This window comes from Nerophis ophidion, linkage group LG05 (assembly GCF_033978795.1).
Source record: "Nerophis ophidion isolate RoL-2023_Sa linkage group LG05, RoL_Noph_v1.0, whole genome shotgun sequence".
Taxonomy (NCBI): Eukaryota; Metazoa; Chordata; class Actinopteri; order Syngnathiformes; family Syngnathidae; genus Nerophis; species Nerophis ophidion.
In genome coordinates this window covers 13,937,757-13,950,366 of record NC_084615.1, presented here as the reverse complement: position 1 = coordinate 13,950,366, position 12,610 = coordinate 13,937,757, and the positions used below count along the sequence as shown (strand labels likewise).

At 40.9% G+C, this 12,610-nt stretch overlaps 1 protein-coding gene across 1 annotated transcript in view; it reads right to left on the bottom strand.

Annotated features, from left to right (window-relative positions):
* The window catches only part of slc43a1a (solute carrier family 43 member 1a), a 97,541-nt gene that overhangs the window by 47,789 nt on the left and 37,142 nt on the right, over positions 1 to 12,610 (bottom strand). The window contains exon 5 of the mRNA XM_061900086.1: positions 10,483 to 10,559. Within this exon, the coding sequence (XP_061756070.1) occupies positions 10,483 to 10,559 (77 nt within the window). The remainder of the gene's footprint in view (positions 1 to 10,482; positions 10,560 to 12,610) is intronic.

Here is a 12,610-nt window from a genome sequence, read left to right as displayed (position 1 = left end):
AATTCCCAGATTTCCCCAAATTCCAGTTTTTCCGGCACATTGTCATAGAGTGTCCGCCCTGAGATGGGTAGGTTGTGAGTTCAAACCCCGGCCGAGTCATACCAAAGACTATAAAAATAAATTGGCCATTTTTCAAACTTCCACAATTTTCACATTTTTCACCCGATTCAAAGCGTTCCGACATCAGACTGTTCAGCCTATTTAGGAATTGCGGTCTTTCTTTGACTAATTCAAAAAATTCCAAGAATTCCCCATTACCTTTCAAAATGAATTAGCCATTTTTCAGACTTCCCCAATTTCCACCCGATTCAAACTGTTGGGAATTGCAGTCTTTCCCTTGACAAATTCTAAAAATTCCCAGATTTCCCCAAATTCCAGTTTTTCCGGCACATTGTTATAGAGTGTCCGCCCTGAGATGGGTAGGTCTTGAGTTCAAACCCCGGCTGAGTTATACCAAAAATGAATTGGCTATTTTTGAAACTTCCACAATTTCCACATTTTTCACCCGATTTAAAATGTTGGGAATTGCAGTCTTTCCCTTGACAAATTCCAAAAATTCCCAGATTTCCCCAAATTCCAGTTTTTCCGGCACATTGTTATAGAGTGTCCGCCCTGAGATGGGTAGGTCGTGAGTTCAAACCCTGGCCGAGTCATACCAAAGACTATAAAAATAAATTGGCCCTTTTTCAAACTTCCATAATTTTCACATTTTTCACCCGATTCAAAGCGTTCCGACATCAGACTGTTCAGCCTATTTAGGAATTGCGGTCTTTCCTTTGACTAATTCAAAAAATTCCAAGAATTCCCCATTCCCTTTTAACATGAATTAGCCATTTTTCAGACTTCCACAATTTTCACCCGATTCAAACTGTTGGGAATTGCAGTCTTTCCCTTGACAAATTCTAAAAATCCCCAGATTTCCCCAAATTCCAGTTTTTCCGGCACATTGTTATATAGTGTCCGCCCTGAGATGGGTAGGTCTTGAGTTCAAACCCCGGCCGAGTCATACCAAAAATGAATTGGCCATTTTTCAAACTTCCACAATTTCCACAATTTTCACCCGATTCAAAATGTTGGGAATTGCAGTCAGTCTTTCCCTTGACAAATTCTAAAAATTCCCAGATTTCCCCAAATTCCAGTTTTTCCGGCACATTGTTATAGAGTGACCGCCCTGAGATGGGTAGGTCTTGAGTTCACACCCCGGCCGAGTCATACCAAAAATGAATTGGCCATTTTTCAAACTTCCACAATTTCCAAATTTTTCACCCGATTCAAATTAATGGGAATTGCAGTCTTTCCCTTGACAAATTCCCAGATTTCCCCAAACTCCAGGTTTTCCGGGACATTGTTAGAGTGTCCGCCCTGAGATGGGTAGGTTGGGAGTTCAAACCCCGGCCGAGTCATACCAAAGACTATAAAAATAAATTGGCCATTTTTCAAACATCCACAATTTCCACATTTTTCACCCGATTCAAAGCGTTCCGACATCAAACTGTTCAGCCTATTCAGGAATTGCGGTCTTTCCTTTGCCTAATTCAAAAAATTCCAAGAATTCTCCATTCCCTTTCAAAATGAATTAGCCATTTTTCAAACTTCCACAATTTCCACATTTTTCACCCGATTCAAAATGTTGGGAATTGCAGTCTTTCCCTTGACAAATTCCAAAAATTCCCAGATTTTCCCAAATTCCAGTTTTTCCGGCACATTGTCATAGAGTGTCCGCCCTGAGATGGGTAGGTTGTGAGTTCAAACCCTGGCCGAGTCATACCAAAGACTATAAAAATAAATTGGCCATTTTTCAAACTTCCACAATTTTCACATTTTTCACCCGATTCAAAGCGTTCCGACATCAGACTGTTCAGCCTATTTAGGAATTGCGGTCTTTCCTTTGACTAATTCAAAAAATTCCAAGAATTCCCCATTCCCTTTCAAAATGAATTAGCCATTTTTCAAACTTCCACAATTTCCACCCGATTCAAACTGTTGGGAATTGCAGTCTTTCCCTTGACAAATTCTAAAAATTCCCAGATTTCCCCAAATTCCAGTTTTTCCGGCACATTGTTATAGAGTGTCCGCCCTGAGATGGGTAGGTCTTGAGTTCAAACCCCGGCTGAGTCATACCAAAAATGAATTGGCCATTTTTGAAACTTCCACAATTTCCACATTTTTCACCCGATTCAAAATGTTGGGAATTGCAGTCTTTCCCTTGACAAATTCCAAAAATTCCCAGATTTCCCCAAATTCCAGTTTTTCCGGCACATTGTCATAGAGTGTCCGCCCTGAGATGGGTAGGTCGTGAGTTCAAACCCTGGCCGAGTCATACCAAAGACTATAAAAATAAATTGGCCATTTTTCAAACTTCCATAATTTTCACATTTTTCACCCGATTCAAAGCGTTCCGACATCAGACTGTTCAGCCTATTTAGGAATTGCGGTCTTTCCTTTGACTAATTCAAAAAATTCCAAGAATTCCCCATTCCCTTTCAACATGAATTAGCCATTTTTCAGACTTCCACAATGTTCACCTGATTCAAACTGTTGGGAATTGCAGTCTTTCCCTTGACAAATTCTAAAAATCCCCAGATTTCCCCAAATTCCAGTTTTTCCGGCACATTGTTATATAGTGTCCGCCCTGAGATGGGTAGGTCTTGAGTTCAAACCCCGGCCGAGTCATACCAAAAATGAATTGGCCATTTTTCAAACTTCCACAATTTTCACCCGATCCAAACTGTTGGGAATTGCAGTCTTTCCCTTGACAAATTCTAAAAATTCCCAGATTTCCCCAAATTCCAGTTTTTCCGGCACATTGTTATAGAGTGTCCGCCCTGAGAAGGGTAGGTCTTGAGTTCAAACCCCGGCCGAGTCATACCAAAAATGAATTGGCCATTTTTCAAACTTCCACAATTTCCACAATTTTCACCCGATTCAAAATGTTGGGAATTGCAGTCAGTCTTTCCCTTGACAAATTCCAAAAATTCCCAGATTTCCCCAAATTCCAGTTTTTCCGGCACATTGTCATAGAGTGTCCGCCCTGAGATGGGTAGGTTGTGAGTTCAAACCCCGGCCGAGTCATACCAAAGACTATAAAAATAAATTGGCCATTTTTCAAACTTCCACAATTTTCACATTTTTCACCCGATTCAAAGCGTTCCGACATCAGACTGTTCAGCCTATTTAGGAATTGCGGTCTTTCTTTGACTAATTCAAAAAATTCCAAGAATTCCCCATTACCTTTCAAAATGAATTAGCCATTTTTCAGACTTCCCCAATTTCCACCCGATTCAAACTGTTGGGAATTGCAGTCTTTCCCTTGACAAATTCTAAAAATTCCCAGATTTCCCCAAATTCCAGTTTTTCCGGCACATTGTTATAGAGTGTCCGCCCTGAGATGGGTAGGTCTTGAGTTCAAACCCCGGCTGAGTTATACCAAAAATGAATTGGCTATTTTTGAAACTTCCACAATTTCCACATTTTTCACCCGATTTAAAATGTTGGGAATTGCAGTCTTTCCCTTGACAAATTCCAAAAATTCCCAGATTTCCCCAAATTCCAGTTTTTCCGGCACATTGTTATAGAGTGTCCGCCCTGAGATGGGTAGGTCGTGAGTTCAAACCCTGGCCGAGTCATACCAAAGACTATAAAAATAAATTGGCCCTTTTTCAAACTTCCATAATTTTCACATTTTTCACCCGATTCAAAGCGTTCCGACATCAGACTGTTCAGCCTATTTAGGAATTGCGGTCTTTCCTTTGACTAATTCAAAAAATTCCAAGAATTCCCCATTCCCTTTTAACATGAATTAGCCATTTTTCAGACTTCCACAATTTTCACCCGATTCAAACTGTTGGGAATTGCAGTCTTTCCCTTGACAAATTCTAAAAATCCCCAGATTTCCCCAAATTCCAGTTTTTCCGGCACATTGTTATATAGTGTCCGCCCTGAGATGGGTAGGTCTTGAGTTCAAACCCCGGCCGAGTCATACCAAAAATGAATTGGCCATTTTTCAAACTTCCACAATTTCCACAATTTTCACCCGATTCAAAATGTTGGGAATTGCAGTCAGTCTTTCCCTTGACAAATTCTAAAAATTCCCAGATTTCCCCAAATTCCAGTTTTTCCGGCACATTGTTATAGAGTGACCGCCCTGAGATGGGTAGGTCTTGAGTTCACACCCCGGCCGAGTCATACCAAAAATGAATTGGCCATTTTTCAAACTTCCACAATTTCCAAATTTTTCACCCGATTCAAATTAATGGGAATTGCAGTCTTTCCCTTGACAAATTCCCAGATTTCCCCAAACTCCAGGTTTTCCGGGACATTGTTAGAGTGTCCGCCCTGAGATGGGTAGGTTGGGAGTTCAAACCCCGGCCGAGTCCTACCAAAGACTATAAAAATAAATTGGCCATTTTTCAAACTTCCATAATTTTCACATTTTTCACCCGATTCAAAGCGTTCCGACATCAGACTGTTCAGCCTATTTAGGAATTGCGGTCTTTCCTTTGACTAATTCAAAAAATTCCAAGAATTCCCCATTCCCTTTCAAAATGAATTAGCCATTTTTCAGACTTCCCCAATTTCCACCCGATTCAAACTGTTGGGAATTGCAGTCTTTCCCTTGACAAATTCTAAAAATTCCCAGATTTCCCCAAATTCCAGTTTTTCCGGCACATTGTTATAGAGTGTCCGCCCTGAGATGGGTAGGTCTTGAGTTCAAACCCCGGCTGAGTCATACCAAAAATGAATTGGCCATTTTTGAAACTTCCACAATTTCCACATTTTTCACCCGATTCAAAATGTTGGGAATTGCAGTCTTTCCCTTGACAAATTCCAAAAATTCCCAGATTTCCCCAAATTCCAGTTTTTCCGGCACATTGTCATAGAGTGTCCGCCCTGAGATGGGTAGGTCGTGAGTTCAAACCCTGGCCGAGTCATACCAAAGACTATAAAAATAAATTGGCCATTTTTCAATCTTCCATAATTTTCAAATTTTTCACCCGATTCAAAGCGTTCCGACATCAGACTGTTCAGCCTATTTAGGAATTGCAGTCTTTCCTTTGACTAATTCAAAAAATTCCAAGAATTCCCCATTCCCTTTCAACATGAATTAGCCATTTTTCAGACTTCCACAATGTTCACCTGATTCAAACTGTTGGGAATTGCAGTCTTTCACTTGACAAATTCTAAAAATCCCCAGATTTCCCCAAATTCCAGTTTTTCCGGCACATTGTTATATAGTGTCCGCCCTGAGATGGGTAGGTCTTGAGTTCAAACCCCGGCCGAGTCATACCAAAAATGAATTGGCCATTTTTCAAACTTCCACAATTTTCACCCGATTTAAACTGTTGGGAATTGCAGTCTTTCCCTTGACAAATTCTAAAAATTCCCAGATTTCCCCAAATTCCAGTTTTTCCGGCACATTGTTATAGAGTGACCGCCCTGAGATGGGTAGGTCTTGAGTTCACACCCCGGCCGAGTCATACCAAAAATGAATTGGCCATTTTTCAAACTTCCACAATTTCCACATTTTTCACCCGATTCAAATTAATGGGAATTGCAGTCTTTCCCTTGACAAATTCCCAGATTTCCCCAAACTCCAGGTTTTCCGGGACATTGTTAGAGTGTCCGCCCTGAGATGGGTAGGTTGGGAGTTCAAACCCCGGCCGAGTCATACCAAAGACTATAAAAATAAATTGGCCATTTTTCAAACATCCATAATTTCCATATTTTTCACCCGATTCAAAGCGTTCCGACATCAAACTGTTCAGCCTATTCAGGAATTGCAGTCTTTCCCTTGAGAAATTACAAGATTCACCAAAATCACAGGTTTTCCGGCACATTGTTAGAGTGTCCACCCTGAGATGGGTAGGTCTTGAGTTCAAACCCCGGCCGAGTCATACCAAAGACTATAAAAATGAATTGGCCATTTTTCAAACATCCACAATTTCCACATTTTTCACCCGATTCAAAGCGTTCCGACATCAAACTGTTCAGCCTATTCAGGAATTGCAGTCTTTCCCTTGAGAAATTCCAAGATTCACCAAAATCACAGGTTTTCCGGCACATTGTTAGAGTGTCCACCCTGAGATGGGTAGGTCTTGAGTTCAAACCCCGGCCGAGTCATACCAAAGACTATAAAAATGAATTGGCCATTTTTCAAACATCCACAATTTCCACATTTTTCACCCGCTTCAAAATGTTGGGGATTGCAGTCTTTCCCTCGACAAATTCCAAAAATTCCCAGATTTCTCCAAACTCCAGGTTTTCCGGGACATTGTTAGAGTGTCCGCCCTGAGATGGGTAGGTTGTGAGTTCAAACCCCGGCCGAGTCATACCAAAGACTATTTCCACATTTTTCACCCGATTCAAAGCGTTCCAACTTCAAACTGTTTTTTGCCTATTCAGGAATTGCGGTCTTTCCATTGACAAATTCCAAAAAATCCCAGATTTCCCGAAATTCCAGGTTTTCCGGCACAATGTTAGTGTGTCCGCCCTGAGATCGGTAAGTCGTGAGTTCAAACCCCGGCCGAGTCATACCAAAGACTATAAAAATAAATTGGCCACTTTTCAAATTTCCACAATTTCCAAATTTTTCACCTGATTCAAACTGTTCAGCCTATTCAGGAATTTCGTTCTTTCCCTTGACAAATTCCAAGATTTACCAAAATTCCAGGTTTTCTGGGACATTGTTAGAGTGTCCGCCCTTAGATGGGTAGGTTGTGAGTTCAAACCCCAGCTGAGTCATACCAGAGACTATAAAAATAAATTGGCCATTTTTCAAACATCAACAATTTCCAAATTTTTCACCCGATTCAAAGCGTTCCAACTTCAAACTGTTTTCTGCCTATTCGGGAATTGGGGTCTTTCCATTGACAAACTCCAAAAAGATCCCAGATTTCCCCTAAATTCCAGGTTTTCCGGGACATTCTTAGTGTCCGCCCTGAGATGGGTAGGTTGTGAGTTCAAACCCCGGCTGAGTCATACCAAAGACTATAAAAATGGGAGCCATTACCTCCCTGCTTGGCACTCAGCATCAAGGGTTGGAATTGGGGGTTAAATCACCAAAATGATTCCCGGGCGTGGCCACCGCTGCTGCTCACTGCTCCCCTCCCCTCCCAGGGGGTGAACAAGGGGATGGCTCGAATGCAGAGGACAACTTTCACCACACCTAGTGTGTGTGTGACAATCATTGCTACTTTAACCTAACTTTAAATGCTGGAAATGTAGAGACTTTTAAAACTGAAGAAAGATAAGGAAGACTTCTATAAACAAGTTATGGATGTTTCTGATCAGAAGGAGCTGCGCATGGACTTCTTTTATAAGTAAAGGTAAGACCATAACAACATTTTTTTTTTTTTTTATAAAATGTGCTTTTCATGATGGTATCATTACATCACACTCAAATTTATAAGTGCAGGCTTAAATTTACCACATGCCTTTGGTAAGTGCCGAGAAAGGTTTTTTAAAATAATAGTAACATGTGACTGGGCCGGCAGGCTGTTGGTATGGAGACAAAGCGGGCGTGATGACAGGTTGTAGAGGATGATGAAGGCAGTGCCATCACGGCGTGCCCTCAATACTGTTTGGAGCCAAATGCCACACCGTGATTGGTAGATTCCTTCAGCTCCGCACACAACGCTGTCAAGCACCATTCATGTAAAACTTGCAGGGCCGCACTAACATCCAACTTTCATATCAAGGCGGGGCTGCAAAATAACGTCCCGCGTGTCCGAGACCCCGGCTCTAGTGCATGTACACAGGACTACGGCCATCAACATTAGGGACCCAATGTCCCTTTGGGACAGAGGACCCTATTGTGTTTCTACGGTTATATTATTATTATACCGCTGCCTCTTTGAGCTGTAATTTGACCCCTTTAACATGCTTCAAAACTCACACACATCATGACTGGCGAAAATTGCCATCTAATCAAAAAAACAAAACTCAAAATTGCGCTCTAGCGCCCCCCAGGACAAAACACAGACAAAACTGTTTGTAACTTCCATTAGGAATGCCGTAGAGACATGAAACGAAAACCTCTATGTAGGTCTGACTTAGACCTAGATTTCATACACTGACCTCCTTCAGCAAAAATCAACAAGAAGTTGGCAAAAACCCCTTCAAAACAAAAGTTTTGTAAAAACCCATCACCTTTTTTCAAACATTATCTCCTCTGAGCGCGTTTGTTGTGTCGGCTTCAAACTCACACAGGAAAGAGATTGAACCCTTCTGTTTAAAAGTTTCCTAAAAATTTAAATGTTTGCCTCTTTGAGCTGTAATTTGACCCCCCTTAAAATGCTACAAAACTCGCCAAACTCAACACACACAACAGGACTGGTGAAAATTGTGATCAAATAAAAAACCAAACCCCAAAACTCAAAATTGCGCTCTAGCGCCCCCTAGGAATAAAAGGCAGACAAAACTGCTATTGGGAAGAAAACACAGACAAAACTGCTTGTAACTTCCGGTAGGAATGTCGTAGGGACATGAAACAAAAACCTCTATGTAGGTCTCACTTAGACCTACATTTAATTTATTTACATCCTTCAGTAAAAATCAACAGGAAGTTGGCAATTACCCCTTCAAAACAAAAGTTTTGTAAAAACCCGTCACCTTTTTTCAAACATTATCTCCTCTGAGCGCGTTTGTTGTGTCGGCTTAAAACTCACACAGGAAAGAGATTGAACCCTTCTGTTTAAAAGTTTCCTAAAAAAATTCATTTTTTTCCTCTTTGAGCTGTAATTTGACCCCCTTAAAATGCTTCAAAACTCACCAAACTCAACACACACACACATCAGGACTGGCGAAAATTGCGATCTGATAAAAAAACCATACCCCAAAACTCAAAATCGCGCTCTAGCGCCCCCTAGGAATAAAACACAGACAAAACTGCTTGTAACTTCCGGTAGGAATGTCGTAGGGACATGAAACAAAAACCTCTATGTAGGATTTACTTAGACCTACATTTAATTTATTTACATCCTTCAGCAAAAATCAACAGGAAGTTGGCAATTACCCCTTCAAAACAAAAGTTTTGTAAAAACCCGTCACCTTTTTTCAAACATTATCTCCTCTGAGCGCGTTTGTTGTGTCGGCTTCAAACTCACACAGGAAAGAGATTGAACCCTTCTGTTTAAAAGTTTCCTAAAAAATTTAATTGTTGCCTCTTTGAGCTGTAATTTGAGCCCCTTAAAATGCTACAAAACTCGCCAAACTCAACACACACATCAGGACTGGTGAAAATTGCGATCTAATAAAAAACCAAACCCCAAAACTCAAATTTGCGCTCTAGCGCCCCCTAGGAATAAAACACAGACAAAACTGCTATTGGGAAGAAAACACAAACAAAACTGCTTGTAAATTCCGGTAGGAATGTCGTACAGACATGAAACAAAAACCTCTATGTAGGTCTCACTTAGACCTATATTTAATTTATTTAAATCCTTCAGCAAAAATCAACAGGAAGTTGGCAATTACCCCTTCAAAACAAAAGTTTTTTAAAACCCGTCACCTTTTTTCAAACAGTATCTCCTCTGAGCGCGTTTGTTGTGTCGGCTTCAAACTCGCACAGGAAAGAGATTGAACCCTTCTGTTTAAAAGTTTCCTAAAAATTTTAATTTTTGCCTCTTTGAGCTGTAATTTGACCCCCTTAAAATGCTACAAATCTCGCCAAACTCAACACACACATCAGGACTGGTGAAAATTGTGATCAAATAAAAAACCAAACCCCAAAACTCAAAATTGCGCTCTAGCGCCCCCTAGGAATAAAACACAGACAAAACTGCTATTGGGAAGAAAACACAGACAAAACTGCTTGTAACTTCCGGTAGGAATGTCGTAGGGACATGAAACAAAAACCTCTATGTAGGATTTACTTAGACCTACATTTAATTTATTTACATCCTTCAGCAAAAATCAACAGGAAGTTGGCAATTACCCCTTCAAAACAAAAGTTTTGTAAAAACCCGTCACCTTTTTTCGTTTGTTGTGTCGGCTTCAAACTCGCACAGGAAAGAAATTGAACCCTTCGTATTAAAATTTGCACAAAGAGTATTTCTAACTGCTCCAGTTTTGATTTTACGAGCCTTCAAAGTACCGCTGCGCTGCTGCTGCTGCGCAGCTGCGCTGCTGCTGCTGTCTCAAGATGGCCGCTTAAAAGCAGGAAGCACCAGCGTGGTCACACAATACAGAGAAGGTAGGTAACGTGCGGGTAAAGATATGTTGACTGGGTGAAAGAAGGAGGCACCAGTTGAACTCCAGGATACAGAGAAGGTAGGTAATGTGCAGGTAAAGATATGTTGTCTGGGTGATGGCAGGAAGCGCCAGCATGTATGGGTGAAAGAAAGCACCAGTGTGACCCCAGGATGCAGGGAAGGTAGGTAATGTGCAGGTAAAGATATGTTGAATGGGTAAAGGCAGGAAACACCAGCAAAAGTAGGACCCGTCCATCGCGGCTTGCAGCTTTAATTTTATTTTGCGTCTTACCGTCAGCGAGGTGAAGGTCAGGCAGATGCCTCCGTAGCCGTTAAGAGACAAAGCCAGGAAGATGAGGGCTGAGAGTGCTGCGGAAGGAAGAGTCACAGCTGTGAAATAGTCACGGGGTGTCAGGCAGACGTTTCATTTCAGGGTGCAACACTAGTGGAGCGTTACCAAACCAAACACAAGGGGACACAATATTAGGTACACTCCTGTTGTTTCATGAGATATGCGCATGAGAATAAAAACCCCGTTTCCATATGAGTTGGGAAATTTGATTATTTTAGATGAGCTCGGGCCCAGCGGAGCCGGCGGCATTCCTGGGTGTTGTTGATAAAAGGCTTTCGCTTTGCATAGTCGGGTTTTAACTTGCACTTACAGATGTAGCGACCAACTGTAGTTACTGACTGTGGTTTTATGCAGTGTTCCTGAGCCCACGTGGTGATATCCTTTACACACTGATGTCAGTTTTTGATGCAGTACCGCCCGAGGGATTAAAAGTCCATAATATCATCGCTTACGTGCAGTGATTTCTCCAGATTCTCTGAACCTTTTGATGATTTTACGGACCGTAGATGGTAAAATCCCTAAATTCCTTGCAATAGCTTGTCAAGAAATGTTCAAAAACTGTTCAACAATTTGCTTACAAATTGGTGACCCTCACCCCATCCTTGTTTGTGAATTACTTAGCATTTCATGGAAGCTGCTTTTATACCCAATCATGGCACCCACCTGTTCCCAATTAGCCTGCACACCTGTGGGATGTTCCATATAAGTGTTTGATGAGCATTCCTCAACTTTATCAGTATTTATTGCCACCATTCCCAACTTCTTTGTCACGTGTTGCTGGCATTAAATTCTAAAGTTAATTATTATTTGCACAAAAAAAAAATGTTTATGAGTTTGAACATGAAATATGTTGTCTTTGTAGCATATTCAACTGAATATGGGTTGAAAAGGATTTGCAAATCATTGTATTCCGTTTATATTTACATCTAACACAATTTCCCAACTCATATGGAAACGGGGTTTGTAGTATGCTTCAAGTTACAAGCAAAAATTTGAGTTATAAGCATCCTCTGTAAGATTAAAGATTAAATAATGTAAATAATTCAATGTATATACTATGATGATGAACTTGTGTGATGATTTTATTATGCTGATAGTATATATTTGTATGATAGTATATATTTGTACCATGAATTGATCAACGTGGACCCCGACTTAAACAAGTTGAAAAACTTATTGGGGTGTTACCATTTAGTGGTCAATTGTACGGAATATGTACTGTACTGTGCAATATACTAATAAAAGTTTTAATCAATCAATTCAATTAGCTCGAGATGGACTCAACTTTTGTTTCCCAACCATAAGTGAGTTGAATTAAAAAAAGAAATCATCAAAAATGTAACCGAGCGCGTCCCCAACTCGGCGGAGCAGTTGGAGCGTGTCGCCACGCTGAAGCAGAGGGAGTCAATAACAGTGACGCGCAGTCAGGGGAGGCAGAAATCATGGAAAGAAAAAAAATGTAAAAAGAAAAAAAAATGTTATATTGTTATATGTATCCAGTGATTATACTTTATCAAGTTATTTTCCATTTAACTTCAAGAGTTTTGGATTATTTTTATTCCAAATCGCTGAATTTTCACATTTGCCGTTCAAATACTGAGAAGAGACTTGCGGTGAGGCAGCAGCCAGCTGAGCCTCACCATGGATTGCGCAATGACTCAGCTAACTGCTGGCTGCTGTGCAGTGAGACCGTATTGCTGTATGAATGATATTATAAATTTCCATAGTTGAGTTAGCTGAGGTATATAATGTACAGTGTATTTTGTCAACAACTGTATGTGTGTAACGTATTTCTTGTGCTGAGCAATCATAAAACGGCTGCGAAGACGCACTGTCTGAGGCACCTGTTCTCCCGCCTCATGGTGGTAGAGGGCGCTAGTGATCCCAGGGATCATTCTTGCGATTACTCGGCTGCAGAAAAAGTGACAACAAGCTACAGTCAGCAAGTCAAGTGCAGCGGCAGCGGCCGTTTATTTTTTTCCTCTCTTCTGGACTTTTAACATGGAGGATTACATATCTAAAATAAAACCGTTTTCTAAACTGGACTTTCAATCGAAGCAGGAGGTAA